Source organism: Tursiops truncatus, chromosome 12, assembly GCF_011762595.2.
Source record: "Tursiops truncatus isolate mTurTru1 chromosome 12, mTurTru1.mat.Y, whole genome shotgun sequence".
Taxonomy (NCBI): domain Eukaryota; kingdom Metazoa; phylum Chordata; class Mammalia; order Artiodactyla; family Delphinidae; genus Tursiops; species Tursiops truncatus.
In genome coordinates, this window is record NC_047045.1 from 77,675,318 (window position 1) to 77,697,047 (window position 21,730).

General features: G+C 42.3%; 1 protein-coding gene across 13 annotated transcripts in view; it reads left to right on the forward strand.

Moving 5' to 3' along the window:
* Window positions 1-21,730, forward strand: part of TIAM2 (TIAM Rac1 associated GEF 2) — a 237,245-nt gene that overhangs the window by 161,835 nt on the left and 53,680 nt on the right. For 9 of the 13 annotated variants that reach the window (XR_012324922.1, XR_012324921.1, XM_073789760.1 and 6 more), the window contains 4 exons: window positions 391-495; window positions 677-755; window positions 4,208-4,300; window positions 4,845-5,108. Coding sequence is in view for 11 of the 13 variants with exons in the window: in XM_073789760.1 (XP_073645861.1) it covers window positions 391-495; window positions 677-755; window positions 4,208-4,300; window positions 4,845-5,108 (541 nt within the window). In the remaining 2 variants the exon portion in view is untranslated. Of the gene's footprint in view, window positions 1-390; window positions 496-676; window positions 756-2,632; window positions 2,724-4,207; window positions 4,301-4,844; window positions 5,109-21,730 lie in introns of those variants that run through there. The other 4 variants (XM_073789762.1, XM_033867877.2, XM_019951601.3 and 1 more) reach the window with 4 other exon arrangements.

Here is a 21,730-nt window from a genome sequence, read left to right on the forward strand (position 1 = left end):
ATTCCTAATTCTGAAGTCTGCGGAATATGCGATGGTTGACATTTCACAAATTTCCCTACTTCAGTAACAGGAAACAACTTAAAGTTAGGTACAGTCAGTCTATAAAAAGAGAGCCCTTGCTGATGTTGAGATATATTCTACTATCAGATATCTATGACCATACTTCTTCAAATTACCTCTCTTGCTTTTAGTGATAAGCAGTATCATTTAGAGAAAACCTTAAAAATAATTATTTGTCCCTTTTTTGCTTACTTAAATTTGAGCTCTTATGTAGCTTTAAGCTCAGCAAATTATATATTTCTTTTAGAAATTTCCACTTTGATTTTTAATGAACAGTGATGCATTTAGAAAGAACATTCAACATCTGAATAATTGTCTTTTTCTTTGTAGATGAGGCAGTTGGAACCTAGCCACTATGGCCTACAACTTCGAAAATTAGTGGATGAGAACGTTGAGTACAGTATTCCTGCACCGTATGAATACATGCAAGAGCAGGTGAGTGGGCTTTGGCTTCAGAAAGGGACATCTGAACCCCACCTGTGGCCCCTTAATTTTAAAAATACGTAATCTGGGGGGAAAGTTCTGTTTAAATTGGCATCTGGTTTGGAAACAATCAAAATAAATTTCCAGATATTATGACATCAAATCCTCTGATTTTGGTTTTTACCTTTTGTAGGTTTATGATGAAATAGAAGTCTTTCCACTAAATGTTTATGACGTGCAGCTCACAAAGACCGGGGGTGTGTCTGACTTCGGTAAGGTTAAGGAACACCCTCATCAGAGAACTGTCTGGTCCATCCTTGCCTAGCTTGCCCCAGTATCTTTGCCCCTAATATTTTTTTTTTACATTTTCAGAAACTTTGACAATAGTTTCTGAGCTTCCTTTCTCTTTCTTCATTTCTATTTGTTTATATTTGTTTATATTTGTTTATATATGTAGGCTAAAAGGTATGTATTACTATTAGTTAAAAATGCCAAACTAATTAAAAGGGATGAATGTAAAAATTGAAGAGAAATTTGAAATGATGGTGATAATAACAAGACAATGGATTTATAGTGTGCTGGGGGCGGTTCTAAGCTGATTAACTTCTGATTCATGTAACAGTTCTTTTTGTCTCAGTGTCTTTGCTCTTAGCTTTTCACTCACCTGGACGGCTCCCCTCATTTCTCCCTCCCCCAGTCCCTCCTCTCTGAGTATGTAAATCTGACCTGTCCTTCAAGAACTAACTGAAAGTCTGACTTTCTTGAAGAAGGCTTATCTGATTGCTTTGCCTTCAGTTTAACAGTTAAGGGTCAGTGTTACCCAGATCACTTCATAGCATTTATTTATTTAACTTACATAATGGGTTTATATTTAATATAGTACTTCTCACCATGGAGATGTTACTCAGTTAATATAAAGATTGTTTTTGTTAAACATTAAATCTCTTCTCCATTTCAATTTTTTTTTTAATAACTTTATTTATTTATTTTTGGCTGCGTTAGGTCTTTGTTGCTGCGCCCGGGCTTTCTCTAGTTGCAGTGAGCGGGGGCTGCTCTGCATTGTGGTGTGCGTGGGCTTCTCATCGCAGTGGCTTCTCTTGTTGTGGAGCATGGGCTCTAGGTGTACGGGCTTCAGTAGTTCTGGCTCGTGGGCTCCAGAGCGCAAGCTCAGTAGTTGTGGCACACAGGCTTCAGTAGTTGTGGCACGTGGGCTCAGTAGTTGTGGCTCGCAGGCTCAGTAGTTGTGGTGCACGGGCTTAGTTGTTCCGTGGCATGTGGGATCTTTCCGGACCAGGGCTCGAACCCGTGTCCCCTGCATTGGCAGGTGGATTCTTAACCACTGCGCCACCAGGGAAGCCCCTCTTCTCCATTTCAATGTCAATATAAAGTATTTTTTTTACATTAAACCTTTTCTCCATTTCAACGTTAGATACATCGAATACGTTTTTCTAAACATTTTCCCCCACAAAGAGAGAAGTTTCATTTTTTGACCAACTGTATTTAATATCTAGGTGCAGTATTAACTTGGGAGATAACAAAACAAAAATCCATTAAAAATATGGAGAAAAGACTCCTCAGTGATGCAGGAGGCTGTGATTATAACTGAACAGTGGCAGTTTCCTAGGATTCTGGGCAAGAGTTTTCTTCTTCCTGTTGAGAATTCTGAAACTATGAAATATTACTTATGCAAAGTTCAGCCATCTCACTTCTTTGACCTTCTTTCTAACTAGCAAATGCAAATTACAGACGGCATTTTTCAGTGCATTATTTGTTGTGAAGAAAACGTTTTGTTTTCCATTTAACATAGTATATCAATTTGTTCCTATTTATAGGGAAATAACCAAGACCATGAAACTACCCTATTTACTGTTTCTTGGGAACTTTCAGGCACCAAAGCTCAGTTCTGAACCTCAATAGCACAAAAGTTTTCAGGGCAAGGTTTGATTCAGGAGGCCCTTCAGAGTCACATCTGTCCATTTCTCTTTCGTGTATACACCCCCGAACAAGCACAAATGCCTGTAATGCTGAGAACCACACCTAACAAGAGAGCGATTGCATCTCGGGCTTCTACTTTTGGTGCTGCAACAGGCAGAGATCATGATGTTGAGATCTTGAGGTGACTGGTTCTTGAAGGCTGAAAGTTTCAAAGAAAGTGCTATTTGTTTAACTCTATCAGTTCAGGATGCTGAGGCTAAGAGGTTCCACGTGACAGCGCCTTCAAGGAAGCAGCCATTCACCTGGTAGCATTTAATTCTTGCATTTCTGTCTGTCTGTGTTTAAACTTGGCTTTGAGCTCTTTATAGACTGTGTTCACGTCTTAAAGTTCCTTCCTATCTTTTGCCTTTTACCATAGGAACTTGATAATTATATAATGGTCAGTAAATATCTCCGTAGAAAGATTATTTCGTGTTAGATATATTGACATAATTATTTTGCTTAAAATGACTCAAGCTGATTAAATCCTAGTCATTGTAATATGTTAAGATTTCCGTTTTATGATTTGTTCTTTTTGTACTTGATAAAATTGACATGTTCTTTGTTTCTTAATTTTACGTCATCTGTTTGACCCCAAGTGTTATGTTGGTTTTTCCTCTGAAGCCCACTGAGCATGTTGACTCTGTTTCTATTGGCCTTTACTCTACTCTCCGCAGTCCCCATTGGTGAATCTTCTTTGCATTTGAATGACTGAAGGAAGATACTTGAAAAGATACTTTTTGGTGACCACAATCTTCTGGGCTCTGCCGGAGCACAGAAGAAACAGGGGACATGCCTTTCTTCCTATTGTCAAGGAACTCCCAGTGTTATGGGACCAAGACATGGAAATGTGTGTTCCCACCATTGAATCACAGTCAAGGGCATGGAGTACAGAGGGCGATGCATTCAGAGAAGGGCCGTCTCTCCTGGTTGCCTAGCCCCATATAGAGTTGTTTCTGAACAAATACTTTGTATTGAAGCGAACTTAATTTATTTTAATAAGACTATATTTTGTCTCAACTTTTTAAAAAAATTAAAAAACATTTAAATTGTGGTAAACTACCCATAACATAAAGTTTACCTTCATAACGGTTGTTAAGAATGGTTAAAATGACAATTCAGCGACATTAAATACATTCATATTGTTGTGTCACCATTAACAGCACTTGTTTGCAGAACTGTTTTTGTCTTGCAAAACCGGGACTCTGTTAAACAATAACTTCCCGTTCCTTCTTCCCTCAGCACCTGGCAACCAACCTTCTGTTTTTTGTCTCTATAAATTTGACTGCTCTAGTCCCTCATATAAGTGGAATCATACAGTATTTGTTCTTTTGTGGCTGGCTTATTTCATGTAGCATAATGTCCTCAAGGTTTGTGTTGTAGCGTGTGTCAGAATTTTCTTCCTTTTTCTGAGTGAAGATATTCCCTTGTATGTCTCTACCACGTTCTGTTTTTCCATTCCTCTGTCCATGGACAGTTGGGTTGCTTCCACCTTCTGGCTGTTGCGAATAATGCTGCTCTGAACATGGATACATTGTCTCAACTTTTGAACGAGGCTGTGCACTCATTTTTCTTATACCTTTAGATCTGACACATTCCCCTTTTTCTGCCCCTGCTAGATATCAAAATAGTTGTAATTTAGACTTTCTAAACATACCATACTTATGAGAATAGATGGTCAAGGAAGTACTGCCCATTGATTTAGTGTGATGAATTTAGACTCGTTTTCTCCTTTTATTTTCGTTCCTAGGCTTCGCAGTGACTGCGCAGGTGGACGGGCATCAGCACCTCAGCCGCATTTTTATAAGCGATGTTCTCCCGGGTGGCCCGGCATATGGGGAAGGTCCGTGAGGCTCACGGTGTCTCTGTTCTCTCTTAATTCTGTGCGGTGCAGTGCAGTCTGGCTAGTGAAATTTTCTTAGGATTTTGTCAGAAAACAGTTTCTCCTAGAATTTTAAAGAAAGTAGACTTAATAGTTGAATTGAAAACGCATCTCCATCTCCATACACACCTATATGTATATCTAGAGAGAGCATTTGTGTGTGTGGTTTTGAAAGAGAGAGAGAGAGTATACACACACACAGTACACATGCGTACGTACAGACAGATGGAGCCAGGCAGGCAGACAGACACAGGCTAATGTTATTTCCCAGGGCACTGAATATCGCATAGAGGAATAATCAATTTGAGTGACTCTCAAACTATTTCTTCTAACACTAGTCTGAGAGAGCTGAAATTTGTTACCAGTGGAATCCGAATACGACACATTTCTGCGCTTTCTTTTAAAGTGGCGACAGAGCAGTCCCTGAGAACACTAGACGGTTTCATCTTAAACTATTTCTCTCAGTAATCTCTTTTTTCTTCCTCTGTGTCCCCTTTCTCCTCAGGGTTGAGAAAGGGCAATGAAATCATGACCTTAAACGGGGAAGCTGTGTCTGATCTTGACCTCAAGCAGATGGAGGCCCTGTTTTCTGAGAAGAGTGTCGAGCTCACTCTGATCGCCAGGCTGCCGGACACAAAAGCAACTCTGTGTTCTTCCTGGTCAGACAGTGACCTATTCTCAAGGGACCAGAAGGGTCTACTGCCCCCTCCTAACCAGTCCCAACTCCTGGAGGAATTCCTGGATAACTTTAAAAAGGATACGGCAAATGGTAAGGTTGTGTTCTTTCTTCCTTCTTCACTGCTGGTATCCCAGCTAATATTTGTAGGCTGTGATTTTGCTTGCAAACTGAGATTATTCAAGCTATTCAAAGAATGTTTTCTCCTTTCTTAGAAGAACACAGATGCCAACCAAGTAGATTTGATATAAAATTCCATGCATTTTAGTAATTATCTCTTTTAGTGAAAATAGAAAATAATGGTTTTTGCACAAAATAACTTTCTTGAAAATTGCAGTCTTAAAAAAGAAATCACCCATGATACTTAGTATTGTAATTACTTTGTTACTGAAGGAGATGAAAGCCAGCATAAATGCCAAAGTTGATTTTTCTGTTCAGTTGAGTGTAAGGCAAAGGCATTGTGCAGTCATTTACTGGGTTCGAAGAAGGGTTGATGCAGTTCAGCTCTTTAACTCTTTTGTTGAGTACTGCTTCCTCAATAAACTACGAACTTTTCACGTAGGTCATGAATTCTAAAATTTTGTAAAGGCCTAAAAATTGTATGCCAGCTTATGTTTCTGAAGGTGAGATTTCCATGGAAGGCAGTCATTTGAAGGTTTGAACTGCTGAGCTAATTATTCGTGCATATTCCATATTTTGTAGTCAGGTGAATTAGGGGCTCCAGCTCACACTAAAAACTTGTGGTTTCCTTCTGTACGCCTGCAGGGAGCTGGCCAGCCCCCATAGTAGACCAAGCGTGAGGTCTTATGTTACAAGCACACAAAGTAATTTTTATACTTAATTATAATGATAATAGATGTCCAATAGACATCTCTGCATGATTACCAAAAATGGATGGAAAACAAAAAGAGAAGCAGTTAGGATCAATTTAATTATAAAACAAGTTTATTAGGTCATTTTTGGAATTAAAAAATCAGATTGTTGGCTTCCCTGGTGGCGCAGTGGTAGAGAGTCCGCCTGCCGATGCAGGGGACACGGGTTCGTGCCCCGGTCCGGGAAGATCCCACATGCCGCGGAGCGGCTGGGCCCGTGAGCCATGGCCACTGAGCCTGCGCGTCCGGAGCCTGTGCGCCGCAGCGGGAGAGGCCACAGCAGTGAGAGGCCCGCGTACCGCAAAAAAAAAAATAAAAAATAAAAATAAAAAAATCAGATAGTCAGATTTGTGATTCAATAAGGTATATACTGCCTTTTCCTCCTGTCTTGAGGTTTCCCTCTAATTTAAAATGCCATTACATTGACTACTGACATATAAAAGCGAGTGTCATAAAACCAAAATTCTGATGGAACTAATTAATTACTTGGTTATATTAGGGTCATCATTCAGCCACCTGGGCTGCTCTTACAGGTCTGAGTATTCTACGTAAGACATCGTGTGACCATTTGCTGGATTCATTATTCTTGAGGGATACATTCACTGCCTGTTATACCTCTATGTATTCTATCATAATAAGCAATCACTGCAGAATCAATAACACTTTTGGTACTTGCAGGAATGAATTTCTATAGAAAGTAGCAGAAGAGGCCAATTTACCTTTCTTTTTTTCTTTTTCCCAAACAGTTAAGGATCAAGCAGGTCAGTTAATCTTGTTTTTCACTTTTATTTTTGTCAGGGAAACAGCATAAGAGGAGGGCCTGGATATGTTAGATGACTGCTAGAGCTCTTGTCCTGGGGACCCATTCTCATGGGTTACAGTTTTGTAACTTACCCAGGAATAGCCGTGTCAGTGTGTACAGGTGGCTTAGCTTAGCCTGTGGCAGGGCTTTTCCACCCTGGTCTGAACTGTGTATGCCAACAGGTGCCCGCACGGATGCAGTGCATACCTCTGCCCATCCTTCCCTGGATGGTTTATCACCACCCTGTCTTCCTGGTGAGACCGTGCTCTGTGGGCATGAAGCATCTTCTCCCCAGGGATTTACCGTCTATGCCCTCCACCGCTCCAGAGTAACGTGCTTGTGTTGGAAACAAAACAGCCACGATGGACTGCTTTCCCAAATGCTTGGCAAATATGGAATTGATTTCTTTTCTTTCTTTTTTTCTCTATCAATTTGTTGTTTTTTTTAAAAAAACTGAAGTATAGGGGCTTCCCTGGTGGCGCAGTGGTTTGGAGTCTGCCTGCCGATGCAGGGGACACGGGTTCGTGCCCCGGTCCGGGAAGATCCCACATGCCGCGGAGCGGCTGGGCTCGTGAGCCATGGCCGCTGAGCGTGCCCGTCCGGAGCCTGTGCTCCGCAACGGGAGAGGCCACAACAGTGAGAGGCCCGCGTACCGCAAACAAACCAAAAACAAACAAACAAAAACAACCCTGAAGTATAGTTTATTTATGATGTCGTGTTAAGTTCTGCCGTACAACGAAATGATTCAGTTATACATATATATACATTCTTTTTCATGTTCTTTTCCATTATGGTTTATTACAGGGTATTGAATTCAGTTCCCTGTGCTCTACAGCAAGACCTTGTTGCTTATCCGTTCTATATAGAATAGTTTGCCTCTGCTAACCCCGAACTCCCAGTCCGTCCCCCCCCAACCCCCCTGCCCCCTTTGTTTATTTTCTTTTTTGAAGTAGTTGTGTAGCTTGTGAAGGAAGTTAAACACCTGTGAGTGAACATCTCAGAAGGAAGCCTGTCTGTTTTTAAGGTCGGGGGCGTGTTGGGGGGATGGAGGGAAGAAGACAAGGGAGAGGAGAGAGCAAAGAGGGAAGCTCTCAGCTGAGCCTAACATCAGGATGGCACGAGAAGCCCATGTTCGTGGAAGTGGGGAAGGTGGATGGTTTGGTGACAGGCAGGCAGGCTTTGAGTCCCACCTGGGCTTGAGTCCCGGCCTGCCCTTCACAGTTTGTGTGACCCTGGGGGCAGCGCTCAGCCAGGGAGGAGTGGGCATCGCTGGATGACACCCCAGCTGCGCTGTCCCCTGCCAAGGCAGTTCTGGGGTGCACCCCACAGTTCTTCAGAGGCGCCTGTGGAGTTGATTCCTCTGGCACGTGGAACCTCGTTTCACACCTTCTATGGGCTTTCTGCCCTCTGGTCTCACTGGCCTCACTCCCTCGCTTGGGCTTCTTGGGATCACCTTCTAGAAACTTCTGTACCCACGACCTTGGCTCAGACTGCATCTGGGGGAGCCCGAATGAGGACACAGAGGCTTGATTCCTCACCTGGAAGATGAGGCTTCCGTCCCTGCCCCACGGGCCGCCGTGAGCTTGAGCTAGTCGGTGTCTGCTCGGGTCCAGCCCGGCTCCTGTGGGGCAGGAAACCTGAACACGGGAGTCTCCTCTCCCCTCCCCCCGTCCTGTGAGCTCACTGTCTCATTAAAGTTTACCTTGACTTGCTTTGGTGATGAATTAGGAAACAGTAGTCCCACTTTCATGCTAAAAAAAGGTTTTAAAATTACACAGATAAAAGAATTTAAGTGATTTTTGGAAGACAATTTTTCATACAACTTTGAATGATCCTTAGGAGTGGTCATTTCAGAGTCTGCCTTTCCCTAAATTTCATGTGCTCTCAGCGTTACCAAAGGCAGCCTGGTACTTGAAAAGAAGGAAGTTTTCCCTGTTTTATTTTCCCGAGAAGCTAATCCTTTGCCTGTTAATAAAAACCACACAGCTGGTGCTCTGGAAGGGAAGACCTGGTATTTTTGTTTGTTTGTTTGTTTTGAATAGAAACTGTAAGAACATCAGAAGGTGGAGGAAGAAGAAGCCCTCAGCAGCTGTTTTGGGTATATCAACTGTCTGGGCTGAATAGTCACTGAGCCCTATTGGGTGTTTAAAATATGCAAGACCGGAGGGTAAGCGACGTGAGTTTAGGACGTTTGGTCTACTTTTGGTTTTAGTCAGGTATCCAGAAATTCATGTTTGTTAGCCTTAGTGTCTTGATCAGGTTTGAGCTGGGGAAAACAAAACCAAAACCCCTCTTATTATATATAAGTGAATGAAAGAAATGGTGGGAATGGTGACAAGTCCCATGGAACTCCGGCAGGGATTGAGTTGCTGTTCAGGTTCCATGCGTTTCTGGAAAAGAAGCATCCTAGTGGTGTTTGAGACTCATGGATGTGTATAGTGTTTAAGGAAATGGTTGTCAGATTTCATAGTGCCTAAGACTCACCCGATGAGCTTGTGAAAATGCAAATTCCTGGGTCCTGCAATCAGAAAGCCCCCTTCAGGTGGTCTGGGGTAGTGCCAGCTCTGTCGTGGACCAGGGCTCGCTCACACTGTCAAGGCCAGCAGTCTGAAGGAGGTGGTCTGATCCTCAGCAGTAGGACCTACCCTTCCCTGAACGCTTCTGTGCCCAGCTCTTGAGAATTAAACAAGATAATGTGTGTAAAGTTCTCAGCAAGTGACAGCGATTATGCCCGTGTGTTGTTAATCTCTCAATCAGGGATCCCATGGCCCCAGCCCCACTACTGTCCTCAGTGCAATCAGGAGGCAGCACACAGTATTCTCAAATGAGCAGTTCCCCTCATTGGTTCTCAGCCCACCCTCAGGAGACAGCCCCATTCAGCGGATTGATACACTGAGAAGCAAAGAACTTGCACCAGTCAGCGGCTTTGCTGTGATATTCCCCTGACGCTGTGAGGAGTGGAATGGGCAGGGGTGCCCCGAGAAGTGATGGGTGTTCAGTACTAAGTTCTTTGTATCCTTAGAAATGAATGACCGTTTGATTCCAGCCTGTAAGGGTTTGACTTTCTGTTCTAGTTCTCTATAGGAGAGAGAGAGAGAAGAAATGTCTAGAGGCTGTATTTGACTTGAGCAGAAATACCGTCTGTAAAGACTTTTTATGCAGAGAATTAGTTTTACCGCTGGAATTCCCCAGAGAAGCCAATGTTATTTTTAAGCCAACAAGGCCACTATTGAAGGCATCAGACGCGCCAGCCCTGTTGATATTGGGTTCCTGTTAATGCTGTTTTTGATTTACATGGAAAATCCCTTTTCCAGTGTATACCATCTTTTGAAAAATTCCAATAGCTGTTAAGAGAGTCTCATCGGGCATAGACTTCCCGAACAAAGCCTTTGTGTAAACCTTGAACTTGATGTGGCATTAACGTGTCCTCCATCTATAAACAGCTGTTCATATGGCCTTGTTAGGATCGGGGTATACTTAACAGGAGACAAAAATAGAAAAGACCTATGTTCCTGCTTCCATTTAGCTAATGTCAGCCCAGCAAATGCTTCTTACTGGGTGATGAAGGTAATTGCAGCCTGAGGTTCTTTTTTTAATTCCCCACCCGACTTTGAATCACTCTTCTGAAATTGCTGTGTGAGGAGTGTAGAGTCTTAGTCTCCCAGAGCCACTTACATGCAGATTTGCTCTTTGGAATGAATTGCTCCTGGGAATGTATGTGTCCGCTCTACAGCTTTCACCAGGGGAAGAGTTATAGAGCCAGCTCTGATGTGGCGAACCCACTTATCTCCTGTTCATGAGCGTGAGGGCATTTCGGCTTCCACAGCCTGGGTTAGGATAGCTAAGAGCAATGAGCTCAGAAAATGCCCTGTTTGTATGTGAAACTGCTGTCACTGAGTCTCTCTGGCTGACACCCCGGATCCCCAGATGCCAAAACATGTTCAAGTTCTTAAAGATGGTTGGCGCATGTAAAAACTTCTTTAAAAATCTGGGCGGGAAATACTGATTTTACCAGGACACAGAGAACTTTGGTCTCAGAGTTCGTAGTTTCTTATGATGGTTCCTAAGGTAGTTTTCAGTTTCATCAGCAGAAGTGAGCAATGTGGTTTTCTGTTAGCAGTAACTATGCTCCTTGGGTGCTAATTCCCTTATAAAACTCAGTGTTGCTATTGGGGAGTTTGTTTTCCTCTTTCCCATATTCATTCATTTATTCACTTGTTTATTTAACAAATAAACAACTTTTTGCTAAATGTTGCAGGTATATAAAAATGAGCTAGATGTTATTTTTTGCCTTCAAGGAGCTTATAGTTGAGTAGGAAAAGTGAAAAACACTTGTAAATAATAATTCACGTTTGAAAAAAAAGCTTTTCAATGAAGAGAATTAGAGGTCCACCTCAGAGGTAGAATTCCCACTGATTTTTCTGTTTGTTTCTGCTGGGAGCAGAGGGGTCCCCAAAGAGAGGTGTGAGAATTGGAGAAAGGTTAGCATTTGATCTGAGCGTGTTAGATGGGCAGGTTGTAGATTGGAAGGTGTGTGGTGGAAGCGAGAGAGCATGTAACCTGTGACACAGGCCCAAAGCAGAGGTCACCTGGCTCTGTGTGAGTGGGAAATAACATTGGAAAGTCTGTTGGGGCCAGATTGTATCAAAACCCTGAATTCCTGGGGTTTTTAACAAGTATATCATGGCAGGTAGCTGAAGAAACTAGCGAGTATTGCCTTACTTTCCCCTGCCTTAAAAAAAACAACAACAGAGAATTTGTCTGGTCATTTAAGGAGCACTAAAGTGTGGCTCGAAATCCTTGCAGGGTAGGTACTCCACCTTCCGCATATTGGCTTTATTATTCCACTGTTAGAGATTCATTCCTTTGGCTCTCACAGTATTGTTATTTTTAATGATCAAAAGTCCCTTGTAAAATAAAGACTCAAATAACTGTTTTTTGGGGAAAGAATGAATATATGAATTACTGTCCGTGCCCTGTAAAAACAACGTGCTCCTCAGCATTGTGATGCTGTGTCCACTAGCGGCATGGTCCTTGCAGGTCCCCTTTAGGACGTGGCTGGCCTCAGGCCAGGCCGGCTGGTGGTGAGCAGAGGCCCGTAGCACTGAGGATGAGGCAGTGTTGGAACTGAGGGAGAAGCTGGTGAATAAAATTTGCTGGCATTTTGAGTAAAACCAGTCCTGTATTCTCTGTCCTAACGTAACATGCAAATTCATCTTTCAGGTTAAAATCTACAGAATTCTCTGAAGAACAGAACGTGCGATTTCTGTTGGATATATCACTTTTAATAGCCATTTGAAAGTTGGGGTGCTTGGATCAAGTATAGTCTCCTGTTCATGCAAAGTGAGCCAGAGCTCTATGAGGTAGTAGCTCTGTAAAACTGTTACCTGTTGTTGGAAAGAGGAAACGTTACATAGCCTGTTACATAAAAGGAAAAAAAGGTCTGACTCTTCCTGTGGATGTTACAAGTACTGATTGACAAATGATGCTCGTTTGTTGGAAAGAGGAAATGTTACATAGCCTGCTACATAGAAGGAAAAAAAAAAGGTCTGACTCTTCCTGTGGATGTTACAAGTACTGATTGCCAAATGATGCTGTCTGCATTTCCATTTTTCGTTCCCCTTCTTTTGTAAATGAATTATGTTCCTGACTTTATTCCTTCCTATGAAGGAATTGAGACTCAGGAAGGACCAGGTATAGACATCTCCCTTTTAGCTCTCACTTCTAGAGACAGCTATATGTGGCTGTATCTTTAATTTTTTTGGATTGGTAATACATGGGCATGATATGAAATTCCAGCAGTATACAAGGTTAAACTGTGATAGATAAGTCCCCCTAAGCTGTGTAGTCAAGTGGTTAAGAGCACGGACGCCAGCCAGACACCCTGGGTGCGAGTCTTGGCTTCAGTCTCGCCCACTTACTAGCTGGGCGGCCTTGGTTGGGCAAGTCATGTACACTCTCTGTGCTGAGTTTTTGCAACTGTAAAGTAGTTTAGGATTTTGGATCATGGGATCAATGAACTAATACCTGGAAAGAACTAGACTGCGCCTGGCACATAGTAAAGGCCGTGTAAGTGCTAGTTAAACAAATAAAAGAGAGAAATTTCTCCCATCCTGTTCTTAGCCACCCAGTTTCTCTCCCAGAGGGAATCTTTGTGCTTAGTTTCTTTCTCATCCTGGCCTGGAGACTCTTAAATGTTGGGGGAAATGGTGGGGTGATTTTTTCTTGGCTTTAACTGCATTACCTTCATCCATGGCTTGTGGTAGGCAGAATAATGGCTCCCCCAGGAATGTCTACATCCTAATCCCTGGAGCCTGTGAATATGGCAGAAGGAACTTACATGGCAAAAGGGACTTCAAAGATGTGATTAAATTAAGAACCTTGAGATGGGGAGATTATCTTGGATTACCTGGATGGGCCTAATCACAGGGTCTTTATAAGAGAGAGGCTGGAGAGTCAGAATCAGAGAAGATGTGATGACATAAGCAGAGATTGATGCAGGCCTGTGAACCAAGGAATGCAGGCAGCTTCTGGAAGCTGGAAAAGGCCTGGAAACATTATCTCCTGGAGACTCCACATGAAATGCAGCCCTGCTGACCGAGTTTAGTCTTCTGACTTCCAGAACCAGTAAGATAACAAATTTGTGTTTATGCGTCAAGCGCTGTGTTTGATGGCAAAGATACAAAAATAAAGAACCACAGTCCCCACTTTCGGGGTGGGCAGGCTCTGAGGGGTAGACATGTGAATAGACAGTAATCAGTCCACCATGATAATGGCTCTGATTCTGCAGTTGCTAAACTTGCTGGTCTCCAGATCCTTTACTGTAAAAAGTTATCAGGGACCCCAAAGAGCTTAGCTGTGTGGGACTCTAGAGAGCTTAGTTGTATTACTATCTATCCGTATTTAGTATATTAGAAATGTAAACTGAGAAATTTTAAAAAGTCTATTAAAGTTTATTTTAACGTAACAACAGTGAATACACTTCATGTTCACACAATAAGCGTATTTCTAAAAATGAACTAGTTCTCCAAACCCAAATCATGTATATCAGTGAGAAGAGTGGTATTGTTTTACTTCTGTGCAAATTTCTTTAATGTGTGTCTTAATAGAAGACAGCTGGATTTTTACATCAGCTTCTGCGTTCAGTCTGTTGCACTGCGTTGTTTTGGTGGAAGTGATTTGAAGAAAACTCAACCTCGCATAGATTTGTAGTCGGAAAAGGGAGGAGTATTTTAATAATCCTTTCAGATAGTTGCGGATATTCTCATTTAATATTACACCAAAGCTCAACAAGAGGTAGTTCCTTCCATGTTAGTTGCAATGTGGAATCTGCAACCTTCTTGGTGGACTTTCCTTACTTTGTCACATTAAGTCCATTGGCCTGTCTTGCACTTCGAATGGGTCTTTTACTCATGTATTATTTTATAACATGCAATGGTTATTTCCAAAATACTAGATCACTTGGTTATGCAGACCTTTCAAATATGGACATTTTATTATATAGCATTTAAAAATCACATTCATTAATATCACCTCCAATCTCACTGGAAAAGTCTCCAAGTATTGGGAAGCTGTCAGACTCATGGTGGTGAACACAAGTTTTCCAGAATTCCAATTTTTGCTGGAAAGTTTGAATTATATCTACAAATATTGTCATTTTTTCCCCCCTGGAAATGAGAGGTTCGTTTTGCTCATTAAAAAAATATATATTTTCTGTCGTTGTTTTCTTGAGTAAAAATTGTGTTTTGTGAAAAAAAAGCAGTTGGTTCAGCTTGCACCACCGTATAAGTGCTTTTTCTTGAAATAACCATTGCAGAAGAGCTGTTTGGCTACTTCCTAGATGTGTTCCCAAGGTCTGACGTTGACTCTGGGGAACACGCGGGATCATCCCGTGTATCTGAGCAGAGAAGTGACATGATCTGACTAGTGTTTCAAAAGCATCAGTGACTGTTGAGAATGAATGGACTGTAGGAGGCCAGGGTGGGACGGAGGCTTTTGCAGTGACCAGGCGAGAGGTGATGGTGGCTTTGTTCTCAGTGGTCACGGGGGAGGGGGAGCCAGCAGAACTTGCTCAGAGATGGCTGTGTGGTGTGAGGGAAGGAATGGAGGCCAAGGGGGACTCCCGGGTTTTGCCTGAGCAGTGGAAAGGATGCTCACATCTTGTCAGCAGTGAAGATGGGGAAGCTGTCTGTGGAGCGGTTTTGGCAGATGACCAGGAGTTCATTTTGGAACACCTTGTGTTAAGCCTCTATATCGATAGTGAATATCCCACCCGTTTCCAAATGGTTTTAATGGCTTATGCTGAAAGCCATCCATAAAATCCCACAACTCATCAAAGGTAACCACATAAAGGGAAAAGGAGGAGATTTGAATGACAGCTTGCCGACCTTAAAGATTTCCACTCATAGCGTAAGGCAAACACATGTTTGTTTATAGGAGAAAACAATCAAGTTTGAAATTCAAGAGCTGCAAATTAATTCCCTTCATTTCAAACAATTCAGTTATGATTTTTGCAGCTTATAAATTTATTTCTGATCCTACAGGGCTCCGGTCTGATTCTCTTTTTATTAATTGTTCAATCCCATGCAAATCCCTTTATCTTTTATCCTTTTTTTTTTTTTTTGCTTTTTGGCCACTAACCACCTTAACATGTTACGGGACAATGTGACAAAGTTCAAATTATCCAAGTTTGTTACTTGTTAGTAACTCTGGGAAAATTTATTTGCTAAGAGACATATGCAGTTGTCAGCAAAATTATTTTGTCTTCTGTGAGGAGCCCTGACCAGCTGCCCCAGGACGGGGGCAGATGCCATGCCACGTGGAACAGTTTCTAGAATGTCCCTTCCTCCCCAGAGTTTCCCAACGGGCTTCTGAGGGAATCCGGAATTTCCAGTGAAGCACTTTGAAGCTTCTAAACAGGACATGCTATTGTCAACTTTTCTGCCTTTACCTTTTCCAACACTAATTATTTACTCCTAAATTGCTATTTGTGACTCTAATTCTGACTTTCATGTTTCAGTTGATGAAGGACCACCTCACCTTTCTGTGAGGTTTAGGCATCTTTGTTTAGTAGTATCTGCAAAATTATTTGAATGTTTACTGAATTTTGTCATTATTCTTTTATAAAAATGAGGGGAAAAGGGACCTGAAAAATGTTGATAAGAAGCCTTGGTTTCATAGCTTAATACCTATGACCCCAAAATGCCAGTCGTCAGGTGTGTTTGGGCTGGTGAGCCTGTAGCCCCCTTGGGGATGTTCTTTGCTCTTCAGCGGGTCATGTGCTTTCCCTGGGGAAGGAGGAGATTAAGATATGTGTCAGGTGTGTTTAAAAGCCGAGGTATAAATAGGAATATTATAATTTGTTTAGATCCCTGGGAATAGAAGTCTTCACAGAACGTATAAACTCCGTTTTCCTACTTTTAGGATTGTATTCTGTAAGCAGTAGGGGGGCTGCCTGCATGTCACCTTGGAGGGATCATGGGCCCTTCCTCCTCTGAGCTCTGAAAGCATTTTGTCTGTATACCTGATGTGGAAGTTAAGATTTATCGCCTTGCAGTGTCACTCTGTGTGCTTGTCGTAATTTACGTACTGTTTTCAAGAGACTGAAAATCCCTTGAAAAACAGGGCCTTTGAGGAACACACAAAGGTGTTTTGAATGCAGCAGCGAGCACGCTTCTTGGTGACTAGCAGGTGTTTCACTCAGCTGTCTGTTAAGTGAAAGGCAGGTGATAGGCGTGTCTAGCAGGGAAAGGCGGCGTCCCAAGTGTGGGTCCTGGGGGATAAAAAGCAACCTTGGAGTGTGCCTTGAAGCTTCCCAGATTTCTTTTTATAAATCTGGTCGCAAGGGAATTGTGCTGAGACTTCCTCAGAGCTGAAGGCTCTGCTCACTTGCCCGCGTGCCTGAGGGGCTCTGGGATGGCCCCTGCCACACACCCCGCTCCAAAGAGCCTGACTGCTCTGTGCCTTTAATGCGTTGCTTGGTGCCCGTGGGTTTGTTTTGACAGATCAACCAAAACCGCGGCTAAAAAAGAAGAGTAACATCTGTATCCCCGGTAAAAGTCAATGCTGATAGATGTGTTTTAAGTTTAATTTGGGGGTACTAATGTTTATAAAAGACAGTGGGTCTGGGACCTGGCTTCTAGCTCCAGGCCTCATGCTTGACCTTGGGCAGGTTATTCTAACTCCTCCTTTTCTAAATCCTCTTAAAATGAAGGATCGGATAAAAGAGTTTAACATTTTTTCTTTTTCGAAAATTCAGTTATTCAATATGATTAAAGCACCAAGTTAAACAACTATAGGAATGTGCACTTATTTTACACAAGTTTATGAAGTGAAAAAAGCAAAGTAATGGATCCAGCATTCCATTTGGTTTTGCAACATATCTCATTACCTCTTTAAATAGAATCAGGTCTTGACCGCTGGAGAGAAGGTGTTTGTTAAGCCTTCGTCGTAATAACAGGCTGTCTCAAATATAAAGATCACCAGGAACCTTTAAAAGCATTAATCATCTGTTACATCACCCTATGGAGCAGAGACGTGTTATTATCATTTTACTTTCACAGCTGGGTAAATCAAGGCACAGAGACACATTAAGTTGCTAGTAACTTGGACAAGGTCATGGTCAATCGTAGATAGGGAGAGAACTGCATTTTCTTGTTTTTCCCTCCATGTAGGGGAACTGGATTTTAACCCCTTTTTTTTCCTTTTAAATATTCCTCTATTAACATACATAGAGTAAAACCCAATAATAATGTGTCCTGCAGTACAGCAAATTTAGATGTAACTGCATTGATAAGGGCCCTTGTCTTCTTATCTGGGTCCTTACCTGGGGACTGGGGGTGGCGATTAGGAGCTAACTGCCTTGTGGTCATTTGGGGCTTGCTAAGTGCAGGGAGAGGTCGATTGTTTAGTAATGGTTTTGCTCTCTTTATTCCTGCACCTTTATTTATTTAGATAATTCACACTGATTTTCGTTAACCCTGTAGTGACGCAGCTGTATATTTCGTGTGATTTGGTTCTTTGGAACCCACTTACGATGGAGTTCTGTTGTAACTCTAATTTCTCTCCTGTAATATCTGCACTGATATCTTGACCTTCTTTTTAAAAAGTTAAGTTTAATTCACACACCATAAGAGTCACCTCTAAGACTGTACAAATCAGTGGTTTTTAGTATGTTCACAAAGTTGTACAACCATGACCACTAATTCCAGAACATTTTCATCACTGCAAAAAAAAGAGAAGAAAAGAAGCCCGGGTGCCCTCAGCCGTCCGTCACTCCTTCTCCACTCCCCCCCTCAGCCCCCGACAGCCATGCATCTGCTTTCGGTTTCTGTGGATTTGCCTGTTCTGCTCTTTCATAGAAGTGGAATCGTACAATATGTAGCCTGTGTGCCTGCCTTCTTTTGTTTAGCGTGTTTTCTAGCTTTATCCATGTTGCTGCGTGACTCGGTACTTCATTCATTCATCCTTTTTATGGCTGAATACTGTTCTTTTTTTACTTTAATCCCACAGAACAGTAGCACTTCCTGAAAGGAGGTGGTCCTCAGGTTTCCTTTTTTCTTACAGCACATCCCCCAATAGAAACTTGCGAGTAATGAGTTTTTAGGGTTCTTCTCAGGGTCTCTATTTTGATTTTAATGTTTTAATTTTATTATTATTATTTTTTCCTTTTTTGCCGCACCGCGCAGCATGTGGGATCTTAGTTCCCCAACCAGGGATCGAAGCCAGCCATGCCCCCCTGCAATGGAAGCGCGGAGTCTTAACCGCTCGACCACCAGGGAAGTCCCTCAGGGTCTTTAAATAGAATTCCAACTAGGTAGTTTGTAAGGGTTTTGAACTTAAATTCTTCTTTATCAAAGTTCTTTAAGTGTCAGAACTACAGTGGTGTCTGTTACATGCCCCTGAGTATAACTGTGACAGCTGCGTGGTCCTCCCAGCTCTGCAGGGACCAGTTTCTGGTGGAAACGAAACTCTGGCTGAAGATCCTGTTGCCTTTGACTTTGTACTTTCCATCAGGGACCCGGATAAGTTACCACGGGAGGACCCCTGCACAGCCATAGCCTCCTGGAGCCCATGAGCATGGGTGCACCTACATTCCCCCCTCCTCTTCCAGGAAGAGGAAGGCCTTTCCCTCCCCCATGTTACAATGAGCGTGGCGGTGGCCTGCAGCACGTTCCCACCATGGAAACACCCGCCATATTCCTGTTCCTCTAAGTGTTCTTTCAGATGCCGAGGATATTTACTGCAAGATAATTGAATCAAATCATGGCAGCCTGCTATTAAGAAACATTTACCACCAGTATTTACTTCTCTCTTTTATCGCCAGAGACCTTGCATTGTCAAGAACAGTACCAATTGGAATGTGACCTCAGGTCAAGTGCACTTGGAAGATTTATGAAATTACATTTTTTCCTGGCATGACATTTATGTTATGATAGAATTTATTTCTTTGCAAGCATACTGCTGCCTTGAATTTCCTTGACAAAAGAATAATAACAATAAAGAATTGTAGAGTCCCAGATACCTTCTGAAAAGTAGATCAATTTCTATCTACATCAGAAGAACATAAAGTAATGGTGATCTGTTCGTTAATGGTACAGGTTAGACTTGACTAGCCTTTGAGTGTGGTCAACAAATACGGTTATCTTTTTCTCTCGTTGAGTAGTCCTTCTGTTATTTCGTTTAAATGGTTTGATTTTCATTCTCTTTCCCTGACCGATGATGATTGATATTTGCTTGGATGACAGAGCACAGCAAATGTCACTAATGAAAGACGTCACACACCATTGCATCTTTAAGTAAAAGCATGAGTAAAATTTAGGGACATCTGAGTTAATTAAGAATAACCAATGCTATACAAAGTTTGCAAATTGATATTTAAAAGTTGAGAGATTTTTGAGCTTTTCTGTGCAAATGAACTCAATGCTCAATGTGCTCTTGACACCAAGATAAACTATGTCAAAAGCATTAATACAGAACTTATATAGTGTGTGAAGCTTGGAGAACTGAAAAACAATTGTAATTTTGTATTTACAAAATGCTATATCCTTCTACTGGCAGCCCTGATTTACCAAAATCTTTACCTTTTCTTAAAATTACACTCACACTTTTTTAAGTAACACAGATACATCAGATGAAGGAATTGAATTGGATACTTTCTAAGATTCTTTTCAGATGTAAAATTCATTGATTCTTTACAAGCTGTTCATTTATGGAATTACATAGTAGAGATTCTGAGAAATTGAATAGAGAAATTGAACAAATCAAGTAGATTAAGAACATAATTCACACACACTGTGTATGTGATGAGATTGGGCCCATTCTGGGTGGTACGGCTGTAGATCAAACCGTGATATAAGTACAGCTGGCCCTCTGTATGTGCAGGTCCTGCATCCTCGGAGTTAATCAACAGTGGATGGAAAACACTATTCTGTGCTGTAAAGGACTCGAGCATCCTCAGATGTGGTTTCCCTGCGGGTCCTAGAACCAGTCCTCCTCGGATACTGAGGGATGACTGCAGATGTAAAACTGACTGCAGATGTAAAAAAAGTGTCAAGGATATACACCTTTGATGCCACAGGGCGTTATGTGGTTGAAAACTTAAATCATTTATTATTTACTTGTAACTTCTTTGATATTATTTTTTACATTTTTTTTTCAGTCGTCTTCATAGAAGATTATCGTTCTGTAGTTTTCACCTCAGAGGGGGTCTGAGGGCTGATGATTCATCAGATAAAACATTTTTGATCCCAAGATGAGAGTCCCAGTTAAATATGCTACATTATTTATTGAAATGCTGTCTTTTAAATTGCTCTGGTGAGTGTATTTCCTTTTCTCAGGAAGTGAGGGCGCTAATATTCCCTTTGCCCCTGCTCTGGGCTGTGTGCTTTTTGGTGCATTCGGTGTCCTCTGATGTCACTGACCCTCCCAGAGGCGAAGTTGAAGTCCTCGCCGTGGAGAGGGGCAGAGACAGTTCTCAGCAGCCGAGGCACTGCCCACCAGTGACGTTTTGGAGGTTTATGGGTCTGGATTTTGGTTTTCATAACGAATTGGGGGAAGGCGGCACTTAGTGTTTGGGGCCGTGGTGCTGGCTGTCCTGCGTGTTTAAGTCAGTCCCTCACACTGCAGACCTGTTCTCCTGGACATTCATGTAAGTGAAAACCGTGGTGTAATTACTTGAGCCACGAACCAGCTCCGTTTTACAAGTGAACACAAATTATTTTTTCCCCTCAGCTGTAGGGTACTTTGAATTTTATAGGACTGCATCAACCCAATAAATCAATGGCAGTTTGACCTTTGTTTTGTTCAGAACTTTGTCAAATGTCTTTGCCCGTTTGGAAAATCATGTCGCCCCGTAGGTGTGATGGCAGCACCCAGTAGGCATTTATATCTCCACCAAGACACCCCGGCCTGGGTCTGTGATGAAGCTGAGATACTCCCCGTGATTCTCTGTGGGACAGGCTTTGCACAGCTTCATCACTTTAAGGCCAACTGGCCCGAGACAGGGGAACGCAGTCAGACTCACACGTTGCATCAGACCGAAACTTTCTGGACCACCCAGTTCTAGGAACTGACCTGGGGACTTTCCACCCAGCCCAGCCTTCCCGCCTTTCGAGGGGCGGGACTAACAGTCCCAAGACTGATGCAGCCGGCACCAGATATTGCTACGATATCCGAAAAGACCGCCAAATAAGGAATACCTTGCGCCCTCCTGGATTCACCACACCCCTTTCCCTTCTTCCCCTATAAATTCTGCCCAAACCCTCGCCCGGGCGCGACTTCTCTGGCCCCTTTCTCTCGCACCAGTGAACCTCGCCCGGGAGCGTCCCCAAATAAAGCTTGTTTAAGCTCTCCTCCGTTCCTGGGTGCCGTTCCTTACAGTCACGGTTTCTAGAGTGTTTGTACCCTAGCATTTACATACTGAAATACATATTTTTTAAAAAATTGTTACTTTCCATTTATTTTTCTCCTTGTGTTACTATTAAGGCATATATTATTTTTTTGTGAAATTATGTGTGGAGATAGATTACGTTAAGAAAGAA